General features: G+C 35.4%; 1 protein-coding gene across 1 annotated transcript; it reads right to left on the reverse strand.

Moving 5' to 3' along the window:
* Positions 1-405: 405 nt before the first annotated feature.
* On the reverse strand, positions 406-1,772 carry LOC100662818 (olfactory receptor 8J2-like). The gene has a single exon (XM_023542138.2). It carries the CDS (start codon positions 1,452-1,454, stop codon positions 507-509), a length of 948 nt encoding a protein of 315 aa, XP_023397906.2. The 5' UTR covers positions 1,455-1,772; the 3' UTR covers positions 406-506.
* Between the last annotated feature and the right edge of the window lie 10,366 nt (positions 1,773-12,138).

The following is a 12,138-nucleotide window of genomic DNA, read 5'->3' on the forward strand; positions in this document are numbered from 1 at the left end:
ATACCTTTTGTTTGCAAACAAATATAGCACCTAGGTTGAAGACCCTCAAGGAGATGGATTGACACAGTGGCTGCAACAATGGGCTCAAGCATAACAATGATCAGGAGGATGGCTCAGGACCAGGCAGTGTTTCCTTCTGTTGTACATAATGTCCCTATGAGTAGAAATGGACTTGATGACACCTAACAACAACAACAGACACCATATGTAGAGGGTAAAAAACACAAACCTTTTAACAAGTTGCAATTTATTTATATGATGTATTTGTTTATTTTCAAATTGTTGTCTATAACATATGTAAGTTCATTTTCATTGTGTAATTGGAACCTTTATCCATCTAGGAAGATTGGTATTTTGTATTCGGAAAAAAAAATGCCTTAGTATTTTTCACATTGAAATGAATACTTTGTTTTTTTTTTTAACCATTTAAAATGTCTCTTCACTTAACAGCAGCTTTGTCAAGAGCAAATTAAGACTTTTAAAAGAAGACAGTTGTAGGTATTTTTTTACATTAGTTTGAGGGATTTGCATGGGTTATTAAGGAATCTCTTCAGTGCATCCTTCACTTCCTTGTTCCTTAGGCTGTAAATAATGGGATTCAGCATTGGTATCACTAGGGTGTAAAAGACTGAGGCCATTTTGTCAGTATCTAATGAGTGGTTGGTTGTTGGTTGCATATACATGAAAAGGAGGGTCCCATAGAACACAGTGACAGCCATCAAGTGAGAAGCACAGGTGGAAAAAGCTTTTTGTCTCCCTTCTGAGGACTGTATCCTCAAAACGGTGAGGACAATGTTGAAGTAGGATATTAGAACAATGATCATGGAGAAAAACAGGTCGATAGCCGATAACATAAACACTGTTGTATCTGGAATGTAAGTATCAGAACAGGACAATGCTAGCAAAGGGACGTTATCACAATAAAAATGGTTGATTACATTGGAAGAACAGTATGACATAGAGAACACACACGAAGAGACAGTCAGTGCTGTGGTCAGGCTGTAGAGGTATATGAGGGATACTAGCAGAAGGCAGATCTGCTGAGATACCACCACCATATAGAGCAGGGGGTTGCAAATGGCCACATAGCGGTCATAGGCCATTGCCGCCAGTGTGAAAACTTCAGCCACCATGAAAACTAAGAATCCACCTAGTTGAGCTGCACAACAGTAGTATGAGATGGTTTTCTTCTTAGCCAAGAAGTTGAGCAACATTTTAGGGGCAATGGTGGTAGAATTGCCAAGATTAGTGATAGCCAAGTGTCGAAGGAAAAAGTACATGGGGGTTTGAAGTCTGGAGTCGACACTGGTGAGGATGATGGTGCCCAGGTTCCCTACCACAGTCAGCCCATAGATCACCAGGAAGACAAAGAAAAGGGGGACCTGGAGCTCAGGAAGGTCTGTGATTCCCATGAGAATGAACTCAGTCACCCATGTGAGATTCCCTGGAGCCATTTATAATGTTGTTTTGTCTTTAAATAGGGAAACTGGAAAGAATTTAATAAAAGGTAAAATTAATTTTGCTGTTAGAGGATTATTTTTTGTTATAGTTTCATTTAAAATCTGATTACTTTTGTTCGTGCTTAGGAATTTCAAATCTTAATTGTTTCTCCCACATTTTCAGAAGTTTCAAAAATATAATATCAGAAAACAACTGAAGTTTGTTCTTAAGATTGTTTTTGTAAACAATTTATTTTACTGTTGGATATAGTTTAGATATTGAATTACATATATATATATATATATATAATACATACGATGAAGCAAACAAACACAAACCCGATGACCTCAAGTTGATTCCAACTCATAGGACCCTACAGGACAGAGTAGAACTGGCCCATAAGGTTTCCAAGGAGTGCCCGGTGAATTTGAAATGCCAAACCTTTGGTTAGCAGCCATAGCTCTTAAACACTAAACCACCAGGGTTTTCTATATTGTACACACACACAAAAAAAATCAGATTTTATATATATATGTATATACACACACAGATATGTTGTACATAGGGTTGCTATGATTCCAAACCAAATCAATGGCACCTAACAACATCAGAATATAATTATATATATATATCTCATATATATGTATCATAATATATATATGCATGAATATTTTTCCAATGATGTTGGATGAGATGTATATATTTTCTTTAGTGCGGTTTTTCAAGTGATAAAAAAGAACTGTCTTTACAGAGTTGAAGTTGATGAGCCAGAGTGGCCTCCAGCTATCTTTCTGCTTAACTGCCGCAGGCGTCCTCTCCAGCCCACGCTGCTTCATCATCTTGGGTATTTTATGTATTTCAGTATCTCTGTGGGAAACCCATCCAGAGCTGTAGCATTTTCCTTCACAATTTTTACCACATCACTCTGCTTCTGCTACAGACAGTCCTGCGTCTCAATACTCTTCCTTCTTTAGTTGCCAAAAACTGAATCCTACTTTCTTAATCACATTTTCTTTCTTCTGCCCAATACGCCAAAACTCTCACTGGAATTGTTCTCTGGATTACTGACTATTTTACTTTGTTTCAGACTTCGCTTCCTTTTCCAGTTTATCCTCCTTTTCCTTAAACTGTTTGAAACCTGTTTTGTCATTGTTGTTAGTTAAGTTTTATTACTTACAGTTTTGATTTGTTAAAGTTCAATCACGTTAGTTTACTTCTATAGAGAAACGGGTGGGATAGAATGCTAACTTTTATTTAGTGTTCATTACGTCCCTCTCGTTGCTGTTGGTAGTTGCCATCCAGCAGATTCCGACTCATGGTGACCCCACGTGTGCAAAGCAGAACTATTTCACGGGGGTATCAAGACTGTGACCTTTCTGAAGCCAATCGCCAAGCCTGTCTTCCTTGGGTGGGTTTGAACCACCATCATTTCTGCTAGTATTCAAGTGCTTAAGCTTTTGTGCCACCCAAGGACTCTCATTATGTGTCTAGAACTAAGCTAAATATTTTGAAATAATTATCTCTTATTCTGTGCTGGACCTTTAGGAGATGCATGTAAATATTTCCATGTCTGTTGAGACAACTGAGGCTCCATGAAGTTAAGTTACTTACATTCTATATTGATATTGACTGGATAAAGGTGTTACTGCAATTTCTCGAGTTAGAGCCACCTGCCACAAACACCCAATTCTAGAGACAGGGGTGAGGTGGGTAGTAAGAGCTTTATGAGCAATACTGGTATATGGACACAGAGGGGAATGATCTCCTCCAAAATCCTCTGTCTCCTGGAGCTGTTGTCCAGCTGGAGTTTTATAGGGAAAGGAAGACATGGGTTTTAGGAGCTTGTGGAATGTGCATTCTTTTTTTTCTGTTTAGTTTCCCTGATCTTATCTTACACAGGTTGATCTTCTCCTGCCATTATCCCATCAGTTCAGGGGGTGGCTGATGCCATCCTTCCTCTTTTTTGACAGGCTTAGATCAATATCACTTGTTTTCCACAGTCTTAGAGGAAACATCGGTTAACCCTTAGCCATTTGGGGAGCTAACATCAGGATCTTACATGAAGGCAGCGATGGACTAGGGGAGGAAAAGAAGAAGAAAGAAGAAGGAAAAAAAAATTGACTGAGGTACTGTTCAATATACGGTTGAGCAGCCTGTTTCAAAGGTATGGGCTAAACATGGGGTTTATTTATTTATTTGTTTATAATTTGGTTTGTTTGTTTTGCTTTTGCCCTTGTTGATATTGTTGTTTTATTCCACCAAACACTAGGTCTTTGTTTTTGCTCAAATATTTATATTTTGTGTAGTGCAAATTAATCGGTATAATGTACATATATAGGTTAGTGGGCACAAAGCTTGGCACTTAATAATTTCAAAATAGATGTTCTTTGTAGTTATTATTATTAGTAGTAGCTTATTTTGAATGACATTAATATTTTTTCTCTCTCTCTTTTTTTAATTTTAACATCAGTATCATATTGTACTTGGTCAGAGAGTCTTATAGTGGAAAAAGAAAGAGCAATTAAATTATAATTTTGTAGATGCAAAATGGGTGGTCCTGATTGCACAGTGGTTAAGTGCTCAACTGATAACTGAAAGGTTGAGTTCAAAGCCACCAGCTGCTCCATGGGAGATAGATGTGGCAGTCTCCTTCCCTACAGAATTACAACCTCAGGAACCCTATGAGGTAGTTCTACTGCGTCCTTTAGGGTTGCCAGCAATCAGGATCGGCTCAACTGCAACGGGTTTGGTTTTTTGGTTTTGGTGTATGAAACACTCTGGGCCACCTGATATTCAACTGTATCTTTCATAAAACAAAACAGGCTCCTCCACACACATGACTCCCTCACTCTTTTTTTTTTTCCATTTAAAGGTACATCAAATATGTATCTGATAAGCTGATCCAATTGTTTTGCACCAACTATCCCATATCTCTTGTCTCCTGCTACGAAAAAAAAAAAATGCTAACTTTTATAACAGGGTAAATTTACCACATAAAAACTTATAGCAAAACCCACTTTGATCAACATATTTCCTGTCAGATTGCTGTACATAATGCTATTCAGTGCATCGTTCACTCCAAAATACAAAAGATTTTACAAACATATTCTTCATTCAACAAGAGCAAGAATGTCAACAACAAGAACATCAATTACTTATTGTCTAATGTGCATTAGTGCAATTAGCTTTGAGGAGGGAGAGTGTATGTATTTAATATCCTTATTATTAATTCCCTCCTCTACTAAATACAACTGATGAAAAAGCCAGAGTTCTTTTTTCAGTGAGTACATGTCAGAAAAATGAAGTTTCTGTAAAACTACCCCCAATTTTCTCCTGCTTATTTTTTTCTCCCCCTCCACCTTGTCTGATTGAACACTCATCCCTGAAGAGTTTAGTTTTTTTTAACAATAGTTTTGATTCTAAATCATTTTGTGAATACATAAATTTTATAGATCTACTCACATAAAAATACATCAGTATATAAACTTTTGAAAAATATATACCTAATATTATTTTAATGTCCCATTTTATTTTCAAAAGTGTCATAGTTTGGTTAAGAAATGGCTCAAGGAAAAGATTAGGCCAAAGGACTAATGGGCCTACAACTAGCACAGCCCCCACCAGACTGAGTCTGGCACAACTGGTTGATGCTCAGCTACCACCACCAGCTGCTCTGACAGGGATCACAACAGAGGGTCCCAGACAGAGCGGGAGAAAATGTAGAACAAAAGGCTCACAAAAAAAAAAAAAAAAGACTTACTGATAGAGACTAGAGAAACCCCAGGAGTATGGCCTCTGTACATAGTTTTAACTCAGTGCTGAAGTCACTTCTGAGGTTCACCCTTCAGTCAAAATTTAGACAGTCCCATAAAGCAAAATGAGACAAAATGGACACACCAGCCCAGGGGCAAGGACAAAAAGGCATGAGGGGACAGGAAAGTTGGTAATGGGGACCAAAGGTGGAGAAAGGGAGAGTGTTGACCTTTTGTGGGTTTGGCAACCAATGTCACAAAACAATATGTGCATTAATTGTTCAATGAGAAACTAATTTTCTCTGCAAACTTGCATCTAAACACCATACAAAAAAAAAAAAAGAAATGATACTGCCAGCTAATTATTAAAGAGTTTTTGAGTTGATTTCAAGAGTATATTTCCATTTAACTTATTTGGAGGTGGAAACCCTGGTGGTGTGGTTAAGAGCTAGTGCTGCTAACCAAAAGGTCAGCAGTTTAAATCCACCAGGCGCTTCTTGGAAACCATATGCGGCAGATCTACTCTGTCCTATCGGGTCGCTATGAGTCAGAATTGACTCGATGGCGAGCTGTATTTGGAGGTATCTTGCACTAAGTACAAAAATTACTTCCAAGTATGAGCTCTCAGTGGCCACCAGGACATAGAGACTAACTGTTGGCATCAAAGACTCTTTTCATCCTAAGGTATTATCACCCTGGACAATGCAAAAATCAGGAAAGGGGACAAAATTTCAATTTTATTGACTTTAAGTAATTTTGTAGTTCTTTCTCAGAAATGTAGAATCTTATGCTTCAGGATCACTTAAGAAGTTTCCTATCTGGTATAGAGAAAAAATTAAACCCAAACCATTGCCGTTGAATCAATTTTGGCACACAGCGACCTTATAGGACAGGGTAGAACTGTCCCACAGGGTTTCCAAGGGTGTGATCTTTATGGAAGAAGACTGCCACACCTTTCTCCTGTAGAGTGGTTAGTGGGTTCAAACTGCTGACTTTTCTGTTAGCAGTCAAGCCTTTAACCACAGTGTCACTTACCTGGTATACAGTGCCTTCTAAAACATCCATCAGTTCTGCCAGTTCTAGAGAAGAAAGCACTTCTCTTCATACTAAGGCAACATATGCTCCCTGCAACGAGGACTCATTATTCTATATTGTTCTGGAGCTTGGATCCCCAAACTTAAAATATTTAGATAATACCTTTAAATTTTTTGCCATATTTTTATACTTATAGTAATATCATTTACTTATTTTTTCTTAAATTTCTTAAATTTGAACTGCTTTATATGAAAAACATGTTTTAATAGGCAATATTTCATTACTATTTATATAAAATTCCTACTTGCTACTGTGTAAGATGTATACACACATGTAGGCTTAAACATTTGTATATATATACACACATATGCGTATGAGCATATATATATATACACGTATGTATATAGATACATATTATATATATTTAATTTCAAGAAGTTATTGCTGTGTTATCAAATATCATCATATTCATATCTTTAAATTGTGAATAAGGAACAATCTATGCTTTTTCTGTCCTATATCATTGTGTCTCCATGGCTTTCAAACACAATGGAAGATATTAGCGGACATAATTACTTACACTCTTTGTACACAAAACTGGTAATAATATAAGGATGTGACAAAGGTCGGGTATAATTAGACCAAAATTTCAAAATGCTTAAGAAATTTTTCAGCATTGACTTCTGCATGGAGACAATGTGAAATTCTCAAGTTATCATTACTCGCATTGGTAGACGACATTTAGTGTCTTTCAGTTTTTTTGTTCCAGATGCTACAGGACACTATCACAAATCATTACAGCTGATGTTTTTTAGCAGCAACTCTGCCTGGATTAAGACTATCTGGTAAGTACTTGCTTTCACAAAAGCATCAAATTCATCATATGTAAAAAGCAATTTGCTGCTAACTCTTCTCCATTCTTTTAGTTGCTCAAACCTGATCACTGACTTTTACGTCTTTATTTTCAGCTTTTTTAACGATGCTCAGGCTCACTTATCAGTCAGAGTGTTTGTTATTGAAAGCATTTTATGGTTGTCACTGCCACTTAGCGGTCAGTGGGCAAGGATTGTAGTTACTTGCAAAAAAAGACAGAGAAGGAATCGTTTCAGGCCTGAGTTTGATTTGAATTGATAGAACTTTCAAGATACTTAGTCCTCCCATCTAGACCTAGTAAGAGGGAAAACATTTGGTTTAACTTACCTGTGCAAAGAGATCTGCTGAGATCCACTCCTAAGTTTACTCCATAAAGCATACTAGAGAGTTTTACAAAGGTCTGAAGTCCCTGAAGACCTTCTCACTAAAATATGTTTGTTTCTAGGTCCTGGTCCCTGAACATGAGGACTAAGACTCCCAGACAAAGGTGTGATTCCCCAGGGAAAGAAAGACAGATTGAATGTTCCTTAAGCAAAGCTCCGCTCAAAATTTCACCCAAAGAGTGAAAATGTGGAGCTAGCCTAGGGACTTGCTTAAATGATTATATCGAATAACAAACACATGCAATGATTCCATCATATTTTTTCTTTTAATGTACCTTTACATGATCTGGGTAGTGCCCTGGCCCTCAGATTGAGAAAATTGTACAGCTGGAAAGCACAGGATTCTTGCCCAATGGAAATTTTTAGTGTGAATATTGGGGATAGAACTTAACACAAAGCCTACCTTGTAGAAGCAAGAATAAGCCCTGGTGCATTTACTGTTTAAAAAAAGAAAAAAAAAAAAAAAACGATGACGCACACCAAATTGAAAATCTGAAGTTCATGAAGAGACTGGAAATCAGCTCTTTATTATAATTACCAAATTACAAATCACACCTGGTATCATTTCTACCTTTTTTATTCAACTGATTCGAGTGGAAAATACATTTTTTCACATCAGCCTGCAATACTTTTTCAAATAATGTATAAATCTTGCAATTGAATAACAATTTCTTCTTATTGTCTCTGTGACTTTTCCTAGCCTATAACCTTTACAAGAGGAAGGGGTATGTCTGAATGTTTTACGTGTTTATTACAAGCTTCTAAAATAATACATAGGCTAGAGTACATGTCCAAAAGATATTCGGTAACTAAGTCACTGGTTGATGGGATGAATGAACAAATGCAATATCCATCCTAAAATCTGAAATCAAACATTAATTATGTTTCCAGTGGTGCAATCAATCTTTAACGTTACTTTAACTTTGACAAAGAAATGATGACAACTTTCATCTCATTCTCTAAAATATTCACTCATTTAGTGCAGGACACAACTATTCTTTCTTAATTTTAGTCTTCCTAGTATCTAATACAAGTCTCCATCCAGCCAATTCTGACTCATGGTAGCCCTATGTGTGTGTGAGTAGAAATGCCCTCCATGTGGTTTTCAATGGCTGTGATCTTCCAGAAGACCTTCCTAGGTGCATCTAGGTGGATTCAATCCGTCAATCTTTTCCATTGTGCACCCAGTGTCCCCTTAATCAGAGTAACTCTAATCCACAATTTCTCATTGATACGCTTTGGGTAATTAGTTAACTATATATTTATGTACTCATTACCAGAATATATCATAATTTTGAAAATATTTTTAGTTACTTTATTTAGTACTGAATGTCCTATTCTGCAATTTTTTTTTTTCAACTCAGATGTGTTTGCGGACTTTTTCATGTTGATTCGTTTAGCTATATGTTGTTCACTAATTTTGCTGGATGTATAAAATTCATTAGAAAATGGAAAAAGATCAGTTCAAACTACTCTGGACTCATATTTTAAAAATAATTTAAACTTTTTTCTCAGATTTTCTAATGTTTTAAATTACACTATATTGGACAATTATTTTATTATTTCCCAAAATATAAGTAGGAGGTAAATAATATAAAATATTCTAAAAACAGATTGTATCCTTATACATATGCATGTCTATATTATATATATATCAGAATCGTTGTATGTATGTGTATAGATATATGTATGTATACCCACACACATCTACACATACATACATACACCAGCATTATCATACTAAGAAACAACTTGATGGCACAGTTTTTCTGTACATGTTAAAGTAGCATAGGTTAAGGGTTGACTATGATCTTTATTTCAAAACACTCCAAAAATAAGTTAAAACTAAAATTTCATTTTTTCTTATCTTCTTCATATTGAGACACAGGCCATGACTCCTGATTTTATTTTTTTAATTTTTAACGCTAAAAATTTACTTTATTCTCCCACTTTTTTATTGCTCTTTTTACAAATTTGTTCCTCAAACTGTAAATGATGGGATTCGGCATGGAAATCACAATGGTGTAGAATATAGACACTATCATGTCATGATTCAAGGCATAGCTGGAACTTGGTCTTATGTACATGAAAAGGATTGCTCCATGGTAAACTGACACTCCAGTTAGGTGAGAGCCACAAGTAGAAAAGATTTTTTGCCTCCCTTCAGCAGAAGGCATCTTCAGAATCTCCAGCAAAATTCAACCATAGGAGATCAGGACAATCAGGATGGTGAATATCTCAATATAACCCATGACATAGAAGAGTAGAAGCTGGTTGATTTGAGTGTCAAAACAGAAGATAGCAAGGAGTGGAGGGATATCACAAAAGACACGTCTAATTTCATTGGATGCACAGAAGGAGAGGCTAAAAGTTGCTACTGTGTGTAAAGTAGCATGTGAAATCCCACCAACATATGAAGCAGCGATGAGTGGCACAAAGACTCTGTGTGACATGTTTACTAAATACAGAAGTGGGTTGTAGATTGCTACATAGTGATCATACGCCATTGCTGCCAAGAGAAAGCTTTCTGTGGTCCCAAAAGTAATACCAAGAAACATTTGTGTTGCACATCCAAGGAATGAAATGGCTTTATTCTCTGACATAAAATCTACTAACATATTTGGGGTTATCACTGAGGAATAGCTGGCATCCAAGAAAGATAACACAGCCAGAAAATAGTACATGGGGTTGTGGAGCCAGGAATCCTCAATGACGAATACAACCAATCCAAAATTTCCTATTAAAGAGGTAGGTTGCTAGAAATAGAAAAAATAAGATGACCTGCAGCTCAGGATTGTCTGTGAAGCCCTTCAGTACAAATGAGGTGACTTCTGTGTCATTTTTCATGTTGACACTTCAGGGAAAAATCTTGAAAATATACATGAAATCACAGTTTTTATTTTTATGGCAGTATGCATAATATTGTGACTAAAAGGAACGTTAACCATGCCCTCATATTGACTTTTCAGAAATGCACGATTTCCCAGCAGCAACTCATAAGACAATGACTGGACAGAGAATCATCAGTACCACTCTCTGCAGAATTAAATAGAAAATAATGACATTTACTTATTGGTTAATATCAGTCATTACCAAAATAATTGAGTTAACTGGTTTATTTATTAAAACTAGTCATATTCAAATAAATTTCTTTCTCACATTCAAACTCTAGAGATAATATATCAAGGGATAAAACATTAGAATCTATCACCAGAGTTCTAGCATTTTCAGAAATTGTGTAGAACTACTTGCTATAATCTTCTCACCTACAGAATGAGGACATTAATTTTACCTTACAAGATCAGGTTGAGCATTAAAAGAGAAAAATAAATTAATAAAAATATTTTAAAATATAGAATGTGCTGACTGGTGTTATAAAGTAGCACCTGCCGGTATGGTGACATCTGATAAGGTCCTCTCTGAATATTCTCCAGTCCCATTACAAATTTTTGGAATTTGCAGAATGGAATTTATCAAGTTGTTTTTTGGGGAAAGATTCACCATAACTAAATTCTAAAATTACATGACAGCTTATGTTTTGTTCAAATATCTTTCTTAAATTCTTGGTCTGTATTGGCCTTTTTTGGCTATATATTTGGCCACTGGTGTTTTTGACAATCCATGTTTTTCTACTCCATCAAATACTTCTGATGAAAAAGTAAGAAACTACTGAAGATGTTGAAAAAAAAAAAAAAAAGTCATGACTTTCATGATCACAAAAAATTTCCTTCCAAGGCATTTTTTGTCCAAGATTTTATACTTGTTTGTGTGTTGTTGATTGTGGACTCAGTGAAATAACAGTTAACTTTTATCTTAGTTAAAGTAGTACAAAAAAATATTTTTAAATGGCACCTTTGAAGGTGCATATAAGATTTAAGATTAAAAACAAAGAAAGAGATGGACTATAAATGGAATAGATTATTTTCTGGATGCTCCCATGGCTAAACAAATCAGAAGTTAAAGAGTTACCTACTCTGGAATTCAAAATTTAAATTATTATCTAATAATATAGCACTTTTTGGAGTATATATAATATTACTTTTTAAAAAAACATTTATTCTTTACATATTCTCCCCGCACTACATCTTCAATTACTCTAATTTACTGATTAGGAAATTTGAGTCAGTCTTATGGGTACATAATCTGCTACAAATTGTAATCAGTAAACTACTTAAATTCATGACCCAAGTCAAGCACCAGTTTTAACATATTGATACGGATCTCTCAGTAAGAGAATGCTTTAGATTAGAGTGATTTAACAGAGAATAAACCCAAATGCCTATAATATCTTGGGAAAGACAAGATCAGAATTACCTAGAAGAACTGTAAATATTTAGAGAAAATATTTCCATAGGAATTTTGAAAAGAATAACGCTAGAGAAAAAATAACTTGAATGACTTGTTAGAGAAGACAATACATTTTAGATTGAATTCTCTTTTTCAGACATACTAATTTAAGACAAAACAGATTACATGTCCTAAACCATCTACTTTAATTAACCTTATATTTTTGAGTGACTAGAGCACTCTAAAATGATTTTAAATATATAATTTAATTAAAAAAACTGCTTTATTGACTTAACTAGGGAATTCCTAAATATATTTCTTATTTTGAAAAAAATGTCATTGGCGGGGAAGAGGTGAACATGGATATT

The sequence above is a fragment of the Loxodonta africana genome, chromosome 7 (assembly GCF_030014295.1).
Source record: "Loxodonta africana isolate mLoxAfr1 chromosome 7, mLoxAfr1.hap2, whole genome shotgun sequence".
NCBI classification, from domain to species: domain Eukaryota; kingdom Metazoa; phylum Chordata; class Mammalia; order Proboscidea; family Elephantidae; genus Loxodonta; species Loxodonta africana.

Excerpts from the sequence above, each read along its gene's own strand:
- LOC100662818 (XM_023542138.2), bottom strand. The coding sequence starts at position 1,454 with ATGGCTCCAGGGAATCTCACATGGGTGACTGAGTTCATTCTCATGGGA.